The sequence below is a fragment of the Capra hircus genome, chromosome 8 (genome assembly GCF_001704415.2).
Source record: "Capra hircus breed San Clemente chromosome 8, ASM170441v1, whole genome shotgun sequence".
In the NCBI taxonomy this organism is placed as follows: Eukaryota; Metazoa; Chordata; class Mammalia; order Artiodactyla; family Bovidae; genus Capra; species Capra hircus.
The window spans coordinates 64,728,379-64,749,697 of record NC_030815.1 but is presented as its reverse complement, the minus strand read 5'-3'; the positions used below and the strand labels follow the sequence as shown (position 1 = coordinate 64,749,697).

The window sequence follows — 21,319 nt, the reverse complement described above, 5'->3', positions numbered from 1 at the left end:
TACAATCTCTACTTTCAAGGTACTGAACATCTCCTACAGGAGGTAAGGTAGGACAAATAATCTGTGTGAAAAATTAATATGTTAACAACCTAAGAAAGTGCTCTGGAGCTTCAGAGGAGAGCAAAATTAATTACTCTTGTCTGGGATCATCAGGAAAGCCTTCATAGAAAAGACAGCATATGAACTGGGTCTTGAAAACTAAATGCTTTCCTAGCTGTTTCAAGCAGAGGAAACTACATGGGCAAAGTATGGAAGCAAGAGACTAAGATGTCACATTTTAGGAACTGCAAATACTGAAGACCCCTTGCATTCTTAGATTTGTAGCTTAGAGGATTTGGACCATTTGTGAATGATCCTTGAGCAGTCATATAATAATTTTTCTAAGTTACTGATTTTACTAATTTTATCCCCTTCCTAAGAGCCCAGTGTTTCAAATCAATGCCTAAGGCTAGTGATTGGTTTAGCTTAGCATTCATATCTTGGTCCATCTTTATTTTTCCCTATTCATCTCTCATTCCACTCTCATTTTACCGCATGTTATATGGGAGGACATTATTAATGCTTATTAATAATTTAGGATTTGTGAAGAGATAGTTACAGTTGCTCTCAGTTACCAAGAGTCTACTACAAATAGGCTGACCATATATAATATATAATTTATTGTCCAAACTGGGACCCTTCTGAAAGAGAGTGGTGCTATTAATAATATTCCAGGGCAAAAAGCATATACTGGATTTGTCTCAAGCAACCTAGAGTATATGACCAACTAGAATGTATGGTCACTGTTAACTATACTTTATGTTACTTGGAGTACAGAAGATGAATGGGAAGCAGTATGATGTGATTTAGGAATGCTAGTGTGGGTGCTTTGTGAATGGTCCTAAATGCAAGCTAAGGAGTTAGGCTTTTATGCTGTAGACAGTGAAAAACCATTGGAGATTTTTTTTTTTTTTTAGGGGCAGAGGAATCGATATATGCAAAGCAGAATTCAAAAAGATTAGTCTGGACTCTGTGGGTAGGTTGGATTGAAGGGAGATACTGATTCAGGGAGTGTCATTTAAGGCTCTTTTCAAATGGTAACCACTCAAATGGTTTTAATGTATTAGGAAAATGTATTTATTTATTTTAAAAATTATGCTGAAAATTTTAATGATTCACTTCCAACGCATGTTATTATTGATGTTAGTTGTACTTCTAAAGAAGATCCTGTTGGAGGTTACTTTCCATTTATAGTTACTGCAAAATACTGGCTGTATTTCCTGTGTTGTACAATATATCCTTGAACTTGCTTAAGCTTGAGCTTACAACCGATATAAGATGATTGGCAATGCTTCTTAATTTTCTTGGCAAGAAAATGAGCTAATGAACTGGAAAGAATGACCAGTTTGTAAAATATTTCAGAAATTTGTGTCTGTATATTTATGTATGTTGTAATATTTCATCATTAGAGGCAAAATTCTCCAGGACTGTTAAGTGCTGTTGAAGATTTCTATGTAGGCTTTTGTTGTTTCTTTAAGAAAAAATTAAAAGTTACCTTCAAGTATAAATTTTAAAAAATGATTTTCGTCCTTCCTTCCTGGTTTAGAGCTACTTGTCTGTATTTTACTTAAGCACTGTAGCATTTGACACATAAAGATGTTTCCCCAGGAGAATCTTGTTTCTGCCTATGGCTGACATGAAAAGAAACAATTTGTCAGACTAGTGGGGCTTGCTAACAATTCAAATAAACAACCTGTCTTTCCCTTCATATTGTGTATTAATAGAAATGTTAATGATAAATTGCCTCCTTTACACCCTACAGTGAGGAGAGATTACTGGGTCAGAGAGTGTGTGCTTGCTTTGGGTCCCCTTAAACACAGCTGTTAAGCGGAACCTGTCTTAGCAGTTGCATGCTCATTGGCGCTATGCTTCTTTTGTAATAGTTATCTGTTTAATACAGCCAAATTGATGTGCCTAATTTTTGTCACTGTCTAGCTTGTAAAAAGCAATTAAGTTTAGAATATGCTTCTCTGTAAACGTGTTTTGATAGGCGGTGACTAACTTCAAAACTGGGCTTCCTTGGCTTATACAGCTGAAGATTATGATCATATCTGTGTGACTCACTTTTTTCTCCAGTTCTTATTGCCACCACTAGTTTGAGAGCTCTTGAGATAGAGCATGCATATTATGCCTTATGCTTTTGTGCCCTCAGCACCTAGCAGACACTGTCAATGACTGTTGAGTTATTTAATGACTTGACTTTGCTAATGACCAGCTTTGTTGCTCTATGATATTTTTATGTGATCTTCTTGAATTTTTTTCAACATACAATCCATTCTAAAATCTTGGGGTATCAATACCCCAAGAAACAAGACAACAGACCCCAAGTAGAGTTATTTATGCTAAGCTCCACATCACCAAACCATGGCTTCACTTAATTACAGTTGAGGTTCTTCCAGAAATGAACTCTAAACCAGTCAATCAGGAGTCACCTGATTATCAGTTGTTAGGTGATCTGCCAGATAGACCCACTACCATCCTCCAAAGGAAAGTAAATTTGCAATAACCAACCAACTTTTTTTCCTTTGCCTAGTATAATGTCCTTGTTCCTTCTCCCCTCTGCCTAAAAAGTCTTTCATTTTGTATGGCTCCTTGAAGCTCTTTTCTCTCTGCTAGATTGGATGCTGTGTGATTCAGATTTATTTCTGCTCATACACCCTGAAACATTTTAATGTGCCTCAGTTTATCTTCAAAAAGTTTATATAGTTGTCTAGAGCTAGTCATACACTGATGTGGGAAAAGATTTGTTAATTGTGGTATGGGTAGTAAGTAATGACTAGTGAGGGAAATCTGAGCTTTCCAGTGGATTTTCAAGGTATTGAAAATAGTGAGATTAGTATATAAGTAAAATATTAGGGGATTTTAAATTATCTGGCCTGCTTTCAGGAGAGTATAATTTATTGGTAGCTAACAGAAATAATGTCAGTGATTGACTACTGGTATGGCATCACTGACTCGATGGACGTGAGTCTGAGTGAACTCCGGGAGTTGGTGATGGACAGGGAGGCCTGGTGTGCTGCAATTCATGGAGTTGCAAAGAGTCGGACACGACTGAGCAACTGAACTGAACTGATGGTAACTTGAAAATAAGACTAGTATTATTCTCAGGCTTTTTCTAAGAAAAGAATGAATTTATAGAAATATTTCAGAAATTACAGGCTTATTTAGCTACATCAATATGTGTCTTTATATTACTTAGAAACTGACTGTTGGTGAATTATAAAATTTTAAATCGTAACTGTTGTGAGTACCAAAGGCATCCGTGAAATGAGTGGGCAGAAGAATGTCTTTGGTACCTTGATCAGGGTCTAATGTTAGTTGTCATTTGATAAAGAGCAGTGGTTCAGTGAATGGATTTCCACACATAAACAGGATTGAACCAAAAACTGTCCAGATAGCAAATGGAAGCAATTTAAATATCCATTGACAGAGGAATGGATGAAGATGTGGTACATGTATACAATGGAATACTACTCATCCATGAAAAAGAATAAAGCAGTGCCAATTGCAGCAACGTGGATGGACCTAGACATTGTCACACTATGTAAAATAAGTCAGACTGAGAAAGATGAAGATCATATGATATCGCTTAATGTGAAACCTAAAATGGTACAAGTGGAACTTATTTACAAAACAGAAATAGAGTCACAGATGTAGAAAACAAACTTATGGTTCCCAGGAGAGCAGGGGAAGATAATTGGGAGATTGGGGTTGACATATACATACTACTATATGTAAAATAGATAAGTAAGGGAATTTCCTGGTGGGACAGTGGCCAGGATGCTCCACTTCCACTGCAGGGGACATGGGTTTGATCCCTAATCAGGAAACTCAGAATCCCACATGCCACACTGCACGGCCAGAAAAACAAAAAATAATTGGGAAAAGAAAAGATAACAAATAAGTACCTAATGCATAGCACAGGGAACTCCACTCAATACTCTGGAATGGCTTATATGGGAAAAGAATCTAAAATAGGGGAAAACTAGAGATCTCTTCAAGAAGCTTGGAGATATCAAGGTAAAAGTTCATGCAAGGATGGGCATGGTAAAGAAGAGAAATGTTAAGGACCTAACAGAAGCACAAGAGATTAAGAAAAAGTGATAAGAATACACAGAAGAACTATGCAAAAAAGGTCTTAATGATAACCAAATAACCATGATGGTGTGGTCACTCACCTCGAGCCAGACATCCTGGAGTATGAAGTCAAGTGGGCCTTAGGAAGCATTACTATGAACAAAGTTAGTGGAGGTGATGGAATTCCAGCTGAGCTATTTCAAATCCTAAAAGATGATACTGTTAAAGTGTTACCCTCAGTATGTCAGCAAATTTGGAAAACTCAGCAGTGGCCACAGGACTGGAAGTGGTCAGTTTATATTCCATAGCAGAAGAATGTTCAGACTACCACACAAGTGCGCTCATTTCACATGCTAGCAAGGTTATGCTCAGTATCCTTCAAGCTAGCTCTCAGCAGTACGTGAACCAAGAACTTCCAGATGTACAAGCAGATTTCAAGGAGGCAGAGGAACCAGAAATCAAACAATCTGTTGGATCATGGAGAAAGCAAGGAAGTTCCAGAAAACATCTACGTATGCTTCATTGACTATACTAAAGTCTTTGTGTGGATCACAACAAACTGAAAAATTCTGAAAGAGATGGACATACCAGACTACCTTCCCTGCCTCCTGAAAAACCAGTATGCAGGTCAAGAAGCAACAGTTAGAACCAGACATGGGACAACAGACTGGTTCAAAATTGGGAAGGGAGTATGTCAAGGGTATATATTGTCAACCCTGCTTATTTAACTTACATGCAGAGTACATCATGCAAAATGCTAGGCTGGATGAAGCTTAAGCTGGATTTAAGACTGATGGGAGGAATATCAACAATCTCAGATACACAGATGATACCACTCTAAAGGCAAAAAGTGAAGGGGAATAAAGGGCCCCTTGATGAGAGTGAAAGAAGAGAGTGCAAAAGCTGCCTTAAAGCTCACCATTCAGAAAACTAAGAGTGTTGCATCTGGTCCCATCACTTCATGGCAAATAGATGGGGGGAAAATGAAAGCAGTGACAGATTTTATTTTGGGGGGCTCCAAAATCATTGCCGATGGTGACTACAGCCATGAAATTAAGACACTTCCTCCTTGGAAAGAAGACTATGACAAACCTAGACAGTATATTAAAAAACAGAGACATCACTTTGCCAACAAAGTTCCCTGTAGTCAAAACTAGGGTTTTTCCAGTAGTTATGTATGGTTGTGAGAGTTGGACCATAAAAAAGGCAGAGTGCCGAAGAATTGATGCTTTCAAATTGTGGTGCTGGAGAAGACTCCTGAGAGTCCCTCGAACTGCAAGGAGATCAACTAGTCAGTCCTAAAGGAAATCAGTCCTGAATGTTCATTGGAAGGACTGATGCACATCAGCATGCACAGTCCTGTCTGTACTTTTGGGCCATATGCAATGTTTCAGACTTTTCCTTACAGCTTGCTGCCAAAGCAGGTGTGGGTCTCTTTTGGAAATTAAATACTCAGTTTCTCCCTTTATCCTCTTTGCTGGTTTTTGTATGTATTCATTCCTTGGTTGAGTTATTTTTTATGGAATTGTTCACCAATCCCACCAAGTATGATGTTGAAACATCTCTCTTTCACTCATTGTATTTATCAAATTACTTATTGCATTGGATGCCATACATGATTTATTTGATTTTGTCTTTGTTACTTAATGCTTGTTTCTCCATTAGAAGTAAACTTTCTGAGTGCAGAAACAAAGATAAAAACACATACTGTATTAAAGATGGAACCTAAAAATAAAATACACTAAACATTCAGTTCAATTCCGTCACTCAGTCATGTCTGACTCTTTGCGACCCCATGAATTGCAGCAAGCCAGGCCTCCCTCACACTCATCTCCATTGAATTGGTGATGCCATCCAGCCATTTCATCCTCTGTTGTCCCCTTCTGCTCCTGCCCCCAATCCCTCCCAGCATCAGAGTCTTTTCCAATGAGTCAACTCTTCGCATGAGGTGGCCAAAGTATTGGAGTTTCAGCTTTAGCATCATTCCTTCCAAAGAACACCCAGGACTGATCTCCTTTAGAATGGACTGATCGGATCTCCTTGCAGTCCAAGGGACTCTCAAGAGTCTTCTCCAACACCACAGTTCAAAAGCATCGATTCTTCGGTGCTCAGCTTTTTTCACAGTCCAACTCTCACATCCATATATGACCACTGGAAAAACCATAGTCTTCACTAGATGGACCTTTATTGGCAAAGTAATGTCTCTGCGTTTGAATATGCTATCTAGGTTGGTCATAACTTTCCTTCCAAGGAGGAAGCATATTTAATTTCATGGCTGCAGTCACCATCTGCAGTGATTTTGGAGCCCAGAAACATAAAGTCTGCCACTGTTTCCACTGTTTCCCCATCTATTTGCCATGAAGTGATGAGACCAGATGCCATGATCTTCATTTTCTGAATGTTGAGCTTTAAGCCAACTTTTTCACTCTCCTCTTTCACTTTCATCAAAAGGCTCTTTAGTTCTTCTTTGCTTTCTGCCATAATGGTGGTGTCATCTGTGTATCTGAGATTATTGATATTTCTCGTGGCAGTCTTGATGCCAGCTTGTGCTTCCTCCAGTCCAGCGTTTCTCATGATGCACTCTGCATATAAGTTAAATAAGCAGGGTGACAATATACAGCCTTAATGTACTCCTTGTCCTATTTGGAACCAGTCTGTTGTTCCATGTCCAGTTGTAACTATTGCTTCCTGACTTGCATACAGATTTCTCAGGAGACAGATCAGGTCTTCCCATCTCTTTCAGAATTTTCCACAGTTTATTGTGAACCACACAGTCAAAGGCTTTGGCATAGTCAGTAAAGCAGATATAGATGTTTTTCTGGAACTCTCTTGCTTTTTCGATGATCCAGTGGATGTTGGCAATTTGATCTCTGGTTCCTCTGCCTTTTCTAAAACCAGCTTGAACATCTGGAATTTCACAGTTCACGTATTGCTGAAGCCTGCCTTGGAGAATTTTGAGCATTACTTTACTAGTGTGTGAGATAACATTACTTTTTAAATAATACAACTTTTTAAAATAAGTAAGCAGTTGTTTGTTTAGTTTAAAATCATGCCTTTTCTTTGTTTCGTAAATGGCAATCTGAAATTTTCTTTGAATTTAGTGTCTTAGACATGTTAAAGTGGACACACTCATTTTACCTACTCTTACTCTCTTCTTTATAGCCTCTCACCTTCACATTGTTACCACCTGCATGTGAAGACCAGGCAAGAAGGGCTTTTGGTTAACAATTTGAAAAGTCTTTCTTGAATTCTTTTCAGTATTTTGTTCTGTCTTAGAAGCATGGTGGGTTAGAATCAGCAAACTTAGCCTTGGTTTTATATTCTTTCAAGACTGTTAATAATCTGGCAATTTTTTTTCTAGTGGCAGCAGAGATAAAGTTGTTGAGAATATTAATTTAAAAGAGTGAGTACATTTTTCATTTTGAAAATTGTTTAGAAACAGTTTCTTTTACGTATTTAGAAAGAAGTATAGGAAATCTGTTGAACCCCGTTTCCAGGCTTGAGAAGTTTTACTGCTCCTATTTCAGTGATCCCATGAAGAGTTAGAGTAGATAATAAAGATTAAAACAACTTGGTAATTTTTTAACTAGTGGAACCAACTTAGTTTGTAAATTTTCTTTTTAGACTTTCAGCATCATTTGCCTTTTGTAGAAACATTTATTAATTTCACGTTTTTTAAATTTCCAGGTAACTTGGGTTTTTACTCCTGTAACAGCTGAAATAATAAGTCTTGATACAGAGAATATAGATGACATTTTAAGTAAGTACCTTCATATTTTTAAAGTATACTTTCTTTTCTATTAAGAATTAGTTTATATACAAAAACAAAATGAAATCTCAGTTACCTAAAACAGTTGAAGAGCCAGCATTCTGATTAATTCCATGGTGTGTGTGTGTGTGTGTGTTGTGTGTTGTGTGTGTGTGCATATGTATTTAAGCACTTTTCATTTTAGTTTTTGGTAAAATTTCTTAAAATGTGTAAGTCTGCTTTCCTGTCTTACAGGTAAACTTTTAGTCTTGTTTTGTTTCTTTGCCTTGTCATAAGTACCACTCTTAAGAGTATTTTGTTGCTTAAAGACCAGCAGTTTCCACTGTGCAGTATTATGTTAATGACCTTAGGACACAGTCTACAATTTTTTTGTATGTGTGTCTTTTTTAGCTTTTAACTATATCACGTACTCTGATTTCTTTTTTTGTCATTGATCCAATTAAGTTTAGTAAGTCTTTTTGCTTGTTTGTTGACAGTGTGATTGTAGATTCAGTTAATTTGGGGGAAGACATTTCTTCTTGTTTTTAGAAGAAGTAGAGGGAAGGTAAAGATGTGGTTAATAGGAAAATCACAACTTAGGAAATTTAAGAAAATGTACTGTGGATAAATGATGTCTTTTTTTAAAAAAACATTTCATTTCACCCACTGGTTTGAGCAAAACTAAAAATAATGAAAGATAAAAGCATTATTCATTGACCATCATATGTTGTCTTGTTTCCTTGGAACTAGTTTTAAATGCTAGAAAGTCTATTCCCACATTGTGGGATTTCTTGAGAGAAACTTTATTTTATTTTATTTTTTAATTTTTATTTTTACTTTATTTTACTTTACAATACTGTATTGGTTTTGCCATACATTGACATGAATCCATCACGGGTGCACATGCGTTCCCAAACATGAACCCCCCTCCCACCTCCCTCCTCCTAACATCTTGAGAGAAACTTTAGCCTGTATCAGTGTCACATAGAGGACCTATAATACCAGTATTGATAGGCCTGCCCCCAGTTTCTGATAGAAATCACTAGACCCAACCTAGGAATTTGCATTTCTACAAGTTCCAGTGTGATGCTGGTGCTTCTGGTCCCAGGAATCACAGTTTGAGAACCACTCTGCATTAGTGAATAGTACGTGGATAAAAAGTGCTTTAAAGATATTAAATAAAAAAGGAAAAAGAGAATTGAAACTCACAAATCATCTTCACTCCTTTCATCTTGCACATTCTAGAATATCTTTGTGGGTATGATTTGCGTGTGTGTGTGTGTATACGCGCGTGTGTGCGTGCATGCAATTTACTGAGTATTGAGTTTTTGTTAGATTTAGGCAAAAGGAACAGATATCTTTCTCCTGTCTTCACATCTGGATATGCAAATAATGCTGTTATATTTTGCAACAGAGAATAAATGTTAAAGGGGTAGGAACCAGAAAAGGTATATCTTATGCGACACTGTTATTTGTAGATTACTTGTTGCTACTAGGTGGCATCTGAGTTTTAGAAATAGCTTAGTTATACAAGTCTGCTCTCTGAAATAGGATTTTATTGGTTGGCCAAAAAGTTTGTTTGGGTTTTTCAGTGACATCTTTTTTTTTTTTTTTATGTTTTTTAAATGATTTTATTTATGGTTATGCAGGGTCTTCATGTGGCGGGGGCTTTTCTCTAGCTGTGGCGAGCAGGGGCTGCTCTTTAGGGGGGTGTGGGCTTCTCACCGCGGTGGCTCCTCTCGGGGAGCACAGGCTCTGGTGCCCAGAGACCTCAGTACTGCGGCTCCCAGGCTCGAGAGCCCCGGCCCAGTGGCTGTGATGCATGGGCTCAGCTGCTCTGCCACGTGCGGTCTTCCCAGACCAGGGGTGAAAAGCTCTGGGGCCTCTAGAGAGCGCCTGCCCCTCCCTCGGTCGTGTCTGACTCTGCCTGCCAGGCTCCTCTGTCCATAGGATTTCCCAGGCAAGATTACTGGAGTGGGTTGCCATTTCCTTCTCCATTTCAGTGACATCTTAAGGAAAAACCAAATGAACTTTTTGGCCAGTGCAATATTTGCAGAGCTAATTCTCAGTTATTCATGAATATGGAAGGTCAAAAAGTGGATTAATAAAATCCAGATCACTCCACTTCACTTTTTATGAGAGTAGGCTATTTAGTAGCTTACTTGTGTGATCTGAGCTTGATTCTCTATTTTATATTCATTCAGTGGAGGTATTAAGATGGTGGATGTAGAGAAAAGGAATAGGGGCTCCCACAAATTATGTAAGCCATTTTTGATGCTATGTACAGGTTTCTGAGTGAGAGATAACTTAATAGTTACTGTGTATTTTTAGTGAGCCTTTAAAATAGAAAAGGCTATGATGAAAACCATTATCTTGAATTATGTCATAATTATGTAGACACAGTAACTTAGGTTGTTTGGTTTTGTTTTTCAATTTCAGACAATGCTGATGTTGCTTTAGTAAATTTTTATGCTGATTGGTAAGTAATACCTTGTTTTGGCGGGGAGGGGTACATCATTAAGGGTTTTGGGGTTATTTTGTTTTTTGCTTTTAACTTTCTAGAGGTGATTTTTCTTTGCTAGAAAGGAGTAAGTAGGGAAGCCTCTTTCTTCTGTAAGACAATATTCCATAAACAAAATTAATAATTCAGGTTCATTCATTCATAGATGAAGCAACTTAATTTAGTGAGCATTTGTTTTAAGACAGACAATATACTGATTCCATCATCCCACATTTTAAAATAAAAGCAGGTTACAGAATAGCTCAGATTTCTGTCTTACTCAGTCTGTCGGTCTCTCTTTGTCTCTCCATCTTGCACTCACACATGCATACACACGTGTACATACTGCAGTTGTCTGTTTTTCCTTACTGAGGAAGTAGGGCAGTGTTTGGAGGTGAGGATGTGGGTATGGCAGATTTAGAAGGGAAAATAATGTTGATATTTTGTAATGCATACCATCTACTACTACTTCTAGGAAGCCTTTACTCCTTTCCCTGTCTGAATCGGATTCTGTCTTGTTCATATAGTTCCCATGTCCCACATTCTTTTCTTACTACATTGTTTTGTCTTCAATCTCTGTGTTCCAGCAAATCAATTTTGAGGGCAGAGATAAAGTTTTTCTTAGTGTTCCCAGCATTGAGACAAGGGCACAGTATATTGTAGATGTTAAAGAATGTGGCATGGGGATAGGAAGAGGGGTACTTCAGCTGGAGAGAAGTTTGAAACAACTCACATCATCCTTACTCCTAGACAGTCTATATCTTATATGACCCTTTTAGGCTTACCACCTAGCAGGTGCCTCTACCCCTACATCAGGCCACACATAGTCCTGCAGTTTACCTAGATATCTATTAACAGTCTTAGCTTATTTCCTCTGCTTCTGGTCTTATATGTCTCCATTCTTTTTGCTACAAAGTAAGCCAGAGTAGTCTTTCCTAAAGTGCAAATTAGATTAGTTTACACCTCATCTTAAAAACCTTAAATGTTTTCCATTACTTTTAGGTGAGTCCCTTACCCTGGCCTGGAAGGCCCCTGGTGGCCCTGTTCCTTCCTACCTCTGCTACTGTATCTCTTGCCTCTCTCCATTCCCACATTCTGTTCTGTTACGTTTCTGTAATACTCTGTATCCTTTCATCACTGACCTTTAGTCATGGTATTTCTCTGTCTGAATGAATCTCTCTCCTCTCACCCACTTGTTTACTTCATTAAGTCTGAACCATCCTTCAAGTCTTAGATTAGACGCCACTTTCTCCAGGCCACCTTCCTATATCATGCCCCTACCCCTACTCTCAAGTACAGTTAGGAACCCTTTCTGTATCTGCTCATAACCCTGCATACTTAGCCAGTCATAACACTTGTATGCCACGGTTTAGTTGGTGCCTCCCTCCTATATCATTAACTTTGTGAAAAGTTACCATATCTATCTTTTTTTCAACATGAATCACCAAGCACTTTGCATGACAGTTGGCAGATAAGTGCATAGTAAATATTTACTGGATCAACAATGTATAGTATCTGTATTTAAAGAACTTCAGTAGAATATTGAACATATACAGAGAAAATACCATTTATAAAATGTACAACAGAAGATAGTTTCCGAAGTAAATTAGGATTGCCCAGATGTAACATTCGGAGAAGGCGATGGCACCCCACTCCAGTACTCTTGCCTGGAAAATCCCATGGGCGGAGGAGCCTGGTAGGCTACAGTCCATGGGGTTGCTAAGAGTCAGACATGACTGAATGACTTCACTTTCACTTTTCACTTTCATGCATTGGAGAAGGAAATGGCAACCCACTCCAGTGTTCTTGCCTGGAGAATACCAGGGATGGTGGAGCCTGGTGGGCTGTTGTCTATGGGGTTGCACAGAGTCGAACACAACTGAAGCGACTTAGCAGCAGCAGCAGCAGCATATGTAACATTAACCACAGAATGTGGTAGAAAATTATTGAATTCAGTCCACTTTAAAAGTAAACAGATTCAGAGGAATATTTTCCCATACTTACCTGACTAGATTGTGGCAAAGTTGAAACTGTTGGGTTGGCCAAAAAGTTCATTTGGGTTTTTCCATAAGATGTTGCAGAAAACCCAAATGAACTTTTTGGCCAACCCAGTAGAATGCAGTTACCTTGATGGAGGGGTTTTGTGTGTTGTAAGAAAGAGAAATAGAACATGCCACCAACCTTGTTGTGAAAAAGCAGATTGGAAATGTGGACTAACTACAGTTATTTGAGAAGCCTATTACCAAAGAATACTTGGAGTTGCACATAAGTTAATGCTGTTTTATTCAGCATTTTAATGGAAAAAAACGTAGATAACTTGACATAGGACTTAGACTTACACTGTGTGGCCTCAAAGTCAGGATTCTGAGTTCCCTCTGGGAGTTGTGGATCTGGCACAGCTTAAGGAAGAATTCTCTAACAGAGTTGCCTAAAAATATACCTGAAAGGACAGTAAACCACAGTAGAACTTAATAATGCTGTTATGTGCTAGGTTCCTTACATATATTGTTTTTAATGCTCAGAACTACTCTCCAGGTAGGTATTATAATTTCCATTTTAGATTGAGGAAATTGAGGCTCAGAGAGGTCGTTTGGCTAGTAAGTGGTGGAACTAAGATTTAACCTCAAGTATGTCTGACTCTGAAGCTTATTTTTTTCCCACTAGGTTATACTAGTAAGTGTCCTTAAATTGTCCCCTCAAAGACTTTTGCCTCATTTGGTTGATTTGTAAAGGGTTGATTTCAAGTGCTAGATATGGAGATTGGATTCAGATGACTCTTCGGTTCAGTTCAGTCGCTCAGTCGTGTCCGACTCTGCGACCCCATGAACTGCAGCAAGCCAGGCCTCCCTGTCCATCACCAACTCCCAGAGTTCACTCAAACTCATGTCCATTGAGTCAGTGATGCCATCCAGCCATCTCATCCTCTATCGTCCCCTACTCCTCCTGCCCCCAATCCCTCCCAGCATCAGAGTCTTTTCCAATGAGTCAGCTCTTCACATGAGGTGGCCAAAGTATTGGCGTTTCAGCTTTACCATCAGTCCTTCCAAGGAACATCCAGGACTGATCTCCTTCAGAATGGACTGGTTGGATCTCCTTGCAGTCCAAGGGACTCTGAAGAGTCTTCTCCAACACCACAGTTCCAAGGCCCTGTTAATAGATCTATTTGCTTTGGTTGTGTCACTTTTGTAAATGTAACTTTATATTGCAATTGAAGTTTTATTTTATCTTCCCCTTTCACCTTTTGGTATTATAACTGATCCTGTTTTAATAGGATAAGTGCTATAAGTGCTCATTGAGCAGCAAACTGGATAATCCAGAAAGGAGCCCTTAATATCTCTCTTTTCTTGCCCTTAAATCAGGATTCTTTGCTAAGCCATATCCTAATTTCGTCAAGAAATCATCATGCAATCCTTACCCCTTGCCTCCCTGGCCCTCTAGAACCCAGAAACCTATGAACCTAGCCTGTCCAGTTCCTCCATCCTACCAATTTATTCATTTAACAGAAATCTACTGAAATGCTTATTAGAATATGTAGTCTCAGAATAAGACACAGTCCCTGATGTCTGCAGACCCCACCCACCTATCCCAGATGGGAGAGATTTAAGAATGCTAGAAGAGAAAAGAGCCACTTGAAAGTGAGAGATTGAAGATACAGATTGTGTCTCCTTGGTATTTTCTATGACATCTCATTAGGAAGTCAGGTGAGTGGGCTAGAAGAGTTACATACAAAGAGAAATAGGGAGGAAGTATAAAGTTTGTATCCTGTCATAGACTTTATATTTTTCTTAAATTATAATTAATATGTATGACCTAATTGCGCTTCCCTGGCTCAGACAGTAAAGAATCTGCTTGCAATGCAAGAGATGTGGGTTCGATCCCTGGTTTGAGAAGATCCCCTGAAGAAAGGAATGGTTACTCACTCCAGTATTTTTGCCTGGAGAATTCCATGGACAGAGGAGCCTGGTGGGCTATAGTTCATGGGGTCGCAAAGAGGCAGACACGACTGAGTGACTAAAACTTTCTTTCTTTGACCTAATTACATGTGGATTAGAGTTCACAGGCTTCATTTAGGTACATTTCTTGATGGAAAAGGGCTCTGGAAACAATAGTAGGAATTATAGTTGTGTTCTTGTTGTTGTTGTTAATAAACACTCAATACCTTTTTCATATGAAAATAACCATTCTAGCCCAGCTGCTTGTGTGCTGATTCTGATTCTTCTCTTTCTCATCAGGTGCCTTTAATGATTCAGAGGATACATTTGTGAAGTAGTTGGCTTGATCAAGGGGCAGTCGGAATTAGAAGTCTCATGTTTCTAAAATATTGTGGGGTTTATGGCCCCTTTTAAAAGTAAAGGCAGAGCAAAAAGCTACAGACAGAGGACACATGGACAGGAAGTCTCCTTTGAGAATTAAAAAAGTTTGCTCCTGAACTTAGTATGTTTAATAGCTTATACATACAAAAGCCTATTTGAATGAGAGGTAGATTTTGAGAGGAAACAGTTCAGTCTACACCATATGCCATTTTCATATTAACTTGCCTATGAGATTTGATTGAACTTGTCAGGTGAATCAGTCTAATATTTGCAATAAACTTATCATTTTAAAGACTTTGTAGTCTAAAAATATGTTCATTATTCGGAGAAGCTAATTTCCTTTATAAATGCCTGAGACTCAAGTAGATACATTTTAGAGGACTTATCTCACACTTGTTTCATTGCCTCTGTGAGAGATCCATCTTTAAATTATTTGTACAGTCTGAAACGGAATAGTCTTTGAATTTCAAATTGTTTTCATCTCCAGTGAATGACATCAGGAATCCTGAATTAACAGTGTGATTGTTAATTCTGTTTATTGTACATATAGTAAATACTAAATATAAACAGATAACAACAAAAATAAAATTTTATTGCTTCTACTTTTCAGTTTTAATTGGTATCCTTTTCTGTGCATAGGTGTCGTTTCAGCCAGATGTTGCACCCAATTTTTGAGGAAGCTTCCAATGTCATTAAGGAAGAATACCCAAATGCAAATCAAGTAGTCTTTGCCAGAGTTGATTGTGATCAGCACTGTAAGTACCTCATAGGAAGTCTGGAAGAAACTGTCCTGTCCCCACCTCTCCTACACACACACACACATACCCACACACTTTTTTTTAATGCTCTGTTTTAAGTAGAGAACAAGACAAAAATGCTCTTGACTTTGGTTAAAATATTAATATTTAATCTTTATGTATGGATACTTACAATACAACTTTCCATTTTGCCTGTGTGAAGGATTAAAAAAAAAACTTTTTTTTCATTAAACTATAGTAGGGCAAGCATGCAGGTAGTAAATCATTGTGGTTTTCTACCAAAGCAAATACCAAAATCAATAAATAAAATTGATATATAGGCTTAGGAAAGAAAATGATTTCTGTTAGTTTTAGAATCATGCAAAAATACCATTTGTAGTCATTTCAAATAAAACAGTCTCAGATTTTTGTGTGGTTTCTCTTATATAAAAGATTCTACAAGGATGTCTTAAACTATCTTTGAGATATAATTTGCTCTAGTTACTGATTAATTTTGAGAAACTTAGGTTAGTCCTACTTAGAACCCAACCTCTTGGACTTCATTTGTCTCACTGGTGCTTTCTTTGTAAAATCCTTATAATTTTCTGTATACATGACAGATTTCTCCAGTGTGAGCCAGGGTGCTTACTTGGAGGTTTCTTCCTGAGTGCTTCCATTATCCTTGAATGTAACTCTCTCAAAGTGCCAAAGTCATTGCGCTTTGTAGTTCTGCTTCATTGTGTCTTGGTTGTCTCACCAACTGTAATGTCAGTTCTTCAAAGGCAGGAACTATTAGCTTTGTTTTTAAATCTCCCTTTTGTTAATAAGTGGAGACCAAATTAATTCTTTGAATCTCAAGCATCTTGAGTGTTTCTGGGTGACAAAGATAGCTCATTAAAAAAAGTATTGAGTTATTGGTAAGTTGGCCTGAATTACAGAACATTCCTATTCTGCAGATTTCCTGTCCTTTACATTTCACCTGACAAGACTGTGTGTGTGTGTGTCCGTGCACATGTTTGTATACACTAACTTTTCACTTTGCTGATGAGGAAATGGAAATAAAAAAGTGACTTAACCAATGTCATATAGCTTACTGTCTAGTCAGGGCAGAATTCAAATCCAGATCTCCTGACCAAATGCCTTCCCAGACCCATTTACTTCTTTTCCACTCAGTTCAACAAATGGTTTGGGGATTTTCTGGTAAAGCCCTGTGCTAGGCAGAAACAGCTGACAGCAAAGTATTTCAAAATCTCCTAAACCGTGCCCCACATATCTGTCTGCTGAGGTTCATAACTATATAAGAGGAAGGGAGCAAGAAAAGGTTGTGAGTGCAACCATGGCCTGCATTCCCACCCTGCTTTTTGGATCTTTCTTCCCACCTTTCCCTGACAGAGAACATGAGGTTTTTGGTGTGGGCTCTCATTTCAAAATTTTCTATTCTTAATGTATTTAATTAGAACAGACAACAGTCCCTACTTTGACTGAATGTGGATTATAAGATCTGAAATTCTGCTCTCAAGCTTACAGTTATTAGAAAAATTAACTTATTTAACAATACATATCATTAATTCTAACAGATTAGTGAACATAAATAAATCTAACATCATTGCTAGTAATCTTTTTATGGGAGTAAATAGCCATAATTAAGATTTTTTTTTTTAATTCACTAGAGACATCTACAGAATTAGTTTCTTACTAGTGAAAGTTATATCTGAGACACTGTGTTGTTTTATTTATTTTTTTCCCTTCTGTGTAATTCTTCCCCCTTTTTTGGCTGCGCTGGGTCTTCATTGCTTTACATGGGCTTTCTCTAGTTGGAGTAGGCGGAGGGGTACTCTTCTTTGCAGTTTGCAGGCTTCTCGTCGCAATCGTTTCTGTTGCTGAGCACAGTCTAGGTGCCTGGGCTTCAGTAGCTGCAGCATGTGGGCTCAGTGGTTGCAGCTTGTGGGCCTCAGTAGTTGTAGTGTGTAGGCTGTAGGGCGCATGGTCTTCAATATTTGCAGCACACAAGCTTGGGCTCAGTAGTTGCAGCTCACAGGATTTGTTGCTCCACAGCATTTAGAATCTTCCCAGACCAGAAAACAAACCTGTGTCCCCTGCAATGGCAGGTGGATTCTTATCCACTTTGTCACCAGGGAAACCCAATTCTTCCCTTTTTAAAGTGACACCATGAAATCCTTATTAATGATTTGTTCATATTTTCCACTCTGTCTTTAGGGATTGTACAATAGGCTGTACTTCGGGTAATCCCTCACATAATAGTTGGATTGCAGAAGTTTTCATCTGGAAGGACCTTAAGAGTCCTGTAGTATGGAGAAAAATGCCTGTTAGGGTTTGCCTTTTTTTTTTTTTTAAGATTTATTGAAGTATAATTGACATATAGTGAACTGCACAAGCTTAAATTATAACAATTTAATATTTTGACACATGTACAGCTGTGAAACTATGATCATAGTCAAGATATCAACATATCTGTCATCCCTCAAATTTTGCTTATGCTCCTTTGTGGTGTGTCTCCCGTCCATCCTCAGGTGACCATGGAACTGCCAACATTTGGATTTGCAATAATTTCTTTGGTGTTATATCCAAGAAATTACTGCAGATCCAATGTCGTGAATCTTTTCTCCTATATTTTCTTTTTAGAGTGTTATCATTTAGATGGTAAGTTTAGGTTTTTACCCATTTTGAATTTTGTGTATGGTTCAAGGTAAGGATCCAGTTTCATTCTTTTGCAAGTGGACATTCAGCTTTTCTAACACCATTTGTTGATGAGACTATCTTTTCCCTGTTGAATGATCTTGACACCCTTGTCAAAAATCATTTGAGCATATATATGAGGGTTTATTTTTGGATAATCTGTTGTGTTCCATTGGTCAATATGTCTGTGTTTATGCTAGTATCACACTTTTATTTTTAATTATTGTAGCCTTGTAATAAGTTTTGAAGTTAGGAAGTATGAGATCTCAAGTTTTGTTTGAGAGTATCTTCTGAAAGACATCTAATTCTGTCCTTTTCAAAAATGGACTATACTTTTTAATTCTCTAATAAATCTTAGCCTCACCCATGATCACAAAGATTTTCTGCTATTTTTTCTTTCATAAATTTTATGTATGAAGTGTACATTTAAGTCTGTGATGCATTTAGACTTAATTTTTATATGTGGCACAATATTTGGATTAGAGTGCCTTTTTTTTTTTAAATAGTTGCCAAGTTGTTCTGACATTATTTGTTGAAAAGACAATCCTTTCTTCACTAACTTTGCATCTTTGTCAGAATCATCTGACCATATATATATGGATCTATTTCTAGTCTCTGTTCTGTACTGGATATATTTGTCTGTTTATATTAATATCAGTACCTCACTTTCTAGATTACTTTAGATTTGTTCAGTTCAGTTCAGTTTAGTCGCTCAGTCGTGTCCGACTCTTTGCGACCCCATGAATCGCAGCACGCCAGGCCTCCATGTCCATCACCAACTCCCGGAGTTCACTCAGACTCGCGTCCATCAAGTCAGTGATGCCATCCAGCCATCTCATCCTCGGTCATCCCCTTCTTCTCCTGCCCCCAATCCCTCCCAGCATCAGAGTCTTTTCCAGTGAGTCAACTCTTAGATTTGTAGTAAGTCTCAAAGCAAGTAGTTTAAATCTTCTAAGTTTGTCATTTTTTTCACAGTGGTTAGGTTACTCTAGTTGCTTTGGATTTCTGTGACTTAGAGAATCAGCTTGTTAATTTCTAGCCATAGGGTGTGGTTGTGGGAGGATGGCTGGGGTTCTAACTGGGATGGCTTTGAACCCTTAGACCACTTTGTGGAGAACTGTCATTTTGACGTTATTGACTCTTTTAATCCATGAATACTGTATGTCTTCCCATTTATTTAGGTCTTTTCTGTTTCTCTTAGCAGTACTTTGCAGTTTTCAGCAATGTTTTAGTTTACATGTCTTTCACATCTCTGTCAGATTTATCAATAGGTATTTATTTTTTGATGCTGTTGTAAATGATACTTTTCAAATAACCTTTTTATTTTTGGAACAAATGTAGAGATATATTGTAGAAAAATTCTGACGATAATACAGTGACCTTCCTTCTACCCCTTAACCTAGTTTATCCTAATATTGATTGACATTTTACCTTTGCATGGTACATTTGTCAAAACTAAAATTTTAATTTCTGATGTTTATTGCTGGTATATAAAATACAATTGATTTTTGTATAATGATCTTGTATACTGGTACTTATTAGTTCTAATAAGTCTTATGTAGATCCCTTACTTAGACAGTTATGCTGTATGCAAATAAAAAGTTTTACTTCTTACAGTCTTTGCTTCCTTATAGTAGTTTTTCCAGCCAAGTGTACCTACTTGGTGCTTTAGGATTTGTGTCTGTCAGACAGAAGTTTGATATAAAGTTTCCTATCAAGAACCTCAGAATCAAAATACCATCCTGTCCACATAGGTTTTCTTATTAATCACCTGTCTGGTACTGTGGCAACCTACTCTGTCTTACCTTCTGATACTTAAGTCTATCTTGCTTCTGACTCAGTGTGTCACCCAGAACTTCCATTCAAAATAATAGTGTTATTTCTTGGAAAAAGATCTTGGAAAAAAATTCTAGTCAGATTGTTGGGAAAAACCTACTGGAGTTAGGCATGCTTTTTGCGTGTATTATTTCAGTTATCTTCACCACAGCCCCTTGAGTTAGATAGTGTTATTTACTTATTCAGCATTTTTTTTAATATGCCTGCTCTTTGTAGTGCAGTGTGAGAAGTTTTTGAGATACAGCAATGAGCCAGATAAACCCGGAAAGGCAAGGGCAATACACACACAATTGCTCATCAGGATAACTGTTTTGAAGGGAAGGGTTTTAGGTACTATGAGATAATAAGTCCAACTTAATCTAAGGGTATACAGAGGTCACCTTGGAGAATAAGGAAAAGTAGGAGTTTTTAAGGGAAACAGAGGAAGAAGAGTGTTTCAGACAGGAGGAGCAGTAAATGTGAAGTTTCTGAGGTGGTAATGAACGTTGGACTTCCAGAGAGCTGGAGTATATTATTGCTTTATAGATAAAGACACTGAAAGACTTAGAGAGAGTAAGTGATTTATCGAGGTTACATGGTATATGGAGGGAGCCAGACTGTCCCCAGGAGTATACAGCTTTTATCAGGTAACTATGATTTTGAAAATCAAAGTAAAGTAATTTAAATTGAGGTTTCTCAAAGAAACTGAGAATTCACCCAGTTCCTATATTAAAATGACTTAAAATGTTTGGTATGAATAATGCAATGGTCTGTTTAAATTATCTATACTGGGTCAGTGTATACATAAAAATGTATTTACTTACATATGATATTGCTTCTATTATTGTTTCTGTACTATGTGGCCCAACCCTCTACTAAGGTAGAAGCCTTTGTCCTAGTACCAGTGGCCTGCTACCTACTAAGTCATATATAGTTGGGCAAGTTATCTTTTTAAAAAAAATCACTGAACTTGATTCAGGAGCCACCATAAAAAGTATGTGTAGGGGTGAGGAGGGGTGGTTAAATGTTAAATTCAGGTGAGGGCATACAGGTACTCACTATATTACTTTCTCATCTTTTTTATAAGCTTGAAAATTTTCAAGATAGAAAGCTGTTATAAAAAGTCACTGAACTATAATTTGTCTAGTTTAGAAAAGAGAGAGGAGAGCCTTGTTGATTTAGACTTTTTGAGAAAATATAGGTAAAAACAGCTTGAAATGTGCACTCTACAGGTGTTCTGTGATACTACTGTTAATTGTAATTTCTGTTTGTTTTCACTGTGATAAGTAATTTTCAACATGATGATTGAATTTAAAAAGGATGTCCTTGAATAGACGTTTACTGGCATTTCGAGGAATACTTAGAGCCACTTGATGGCTTTTGGAATCCGAGC

General features: G+C 37.7%; 1 protein-coding gene across 1 annotated transcript in view; it reads left to right on the top strand.

The window, feature by feature from the left end:
• Nucleotides 1–21,319, top strand: part of ERP44 (endoplasmic reticulum protein 44) — a 91,970-nt gene that overhangs the window by 30,912 nt on the left and 39,739 nt on the right. Inside the window, exons 2-4 of the mRNA XM_005683921.3 lie at nucleotides 7,804–7,876; nucleotides 10,304–10,343; nucleotides 15,317–15,432. Coding sequence (XP_005683978.1) covers nucleotides 7,804–7,876; nucleotides 10,304–10,343; nucleotides 15,317–15,432 — 229 coding nt within the window. The remainder of the gene's footprint in view (nucleotides 1–7,803; nucleotides 7,877–10,303; nucleotides 10,344–15,316; nucleotides 15,433–21,319) is intronic.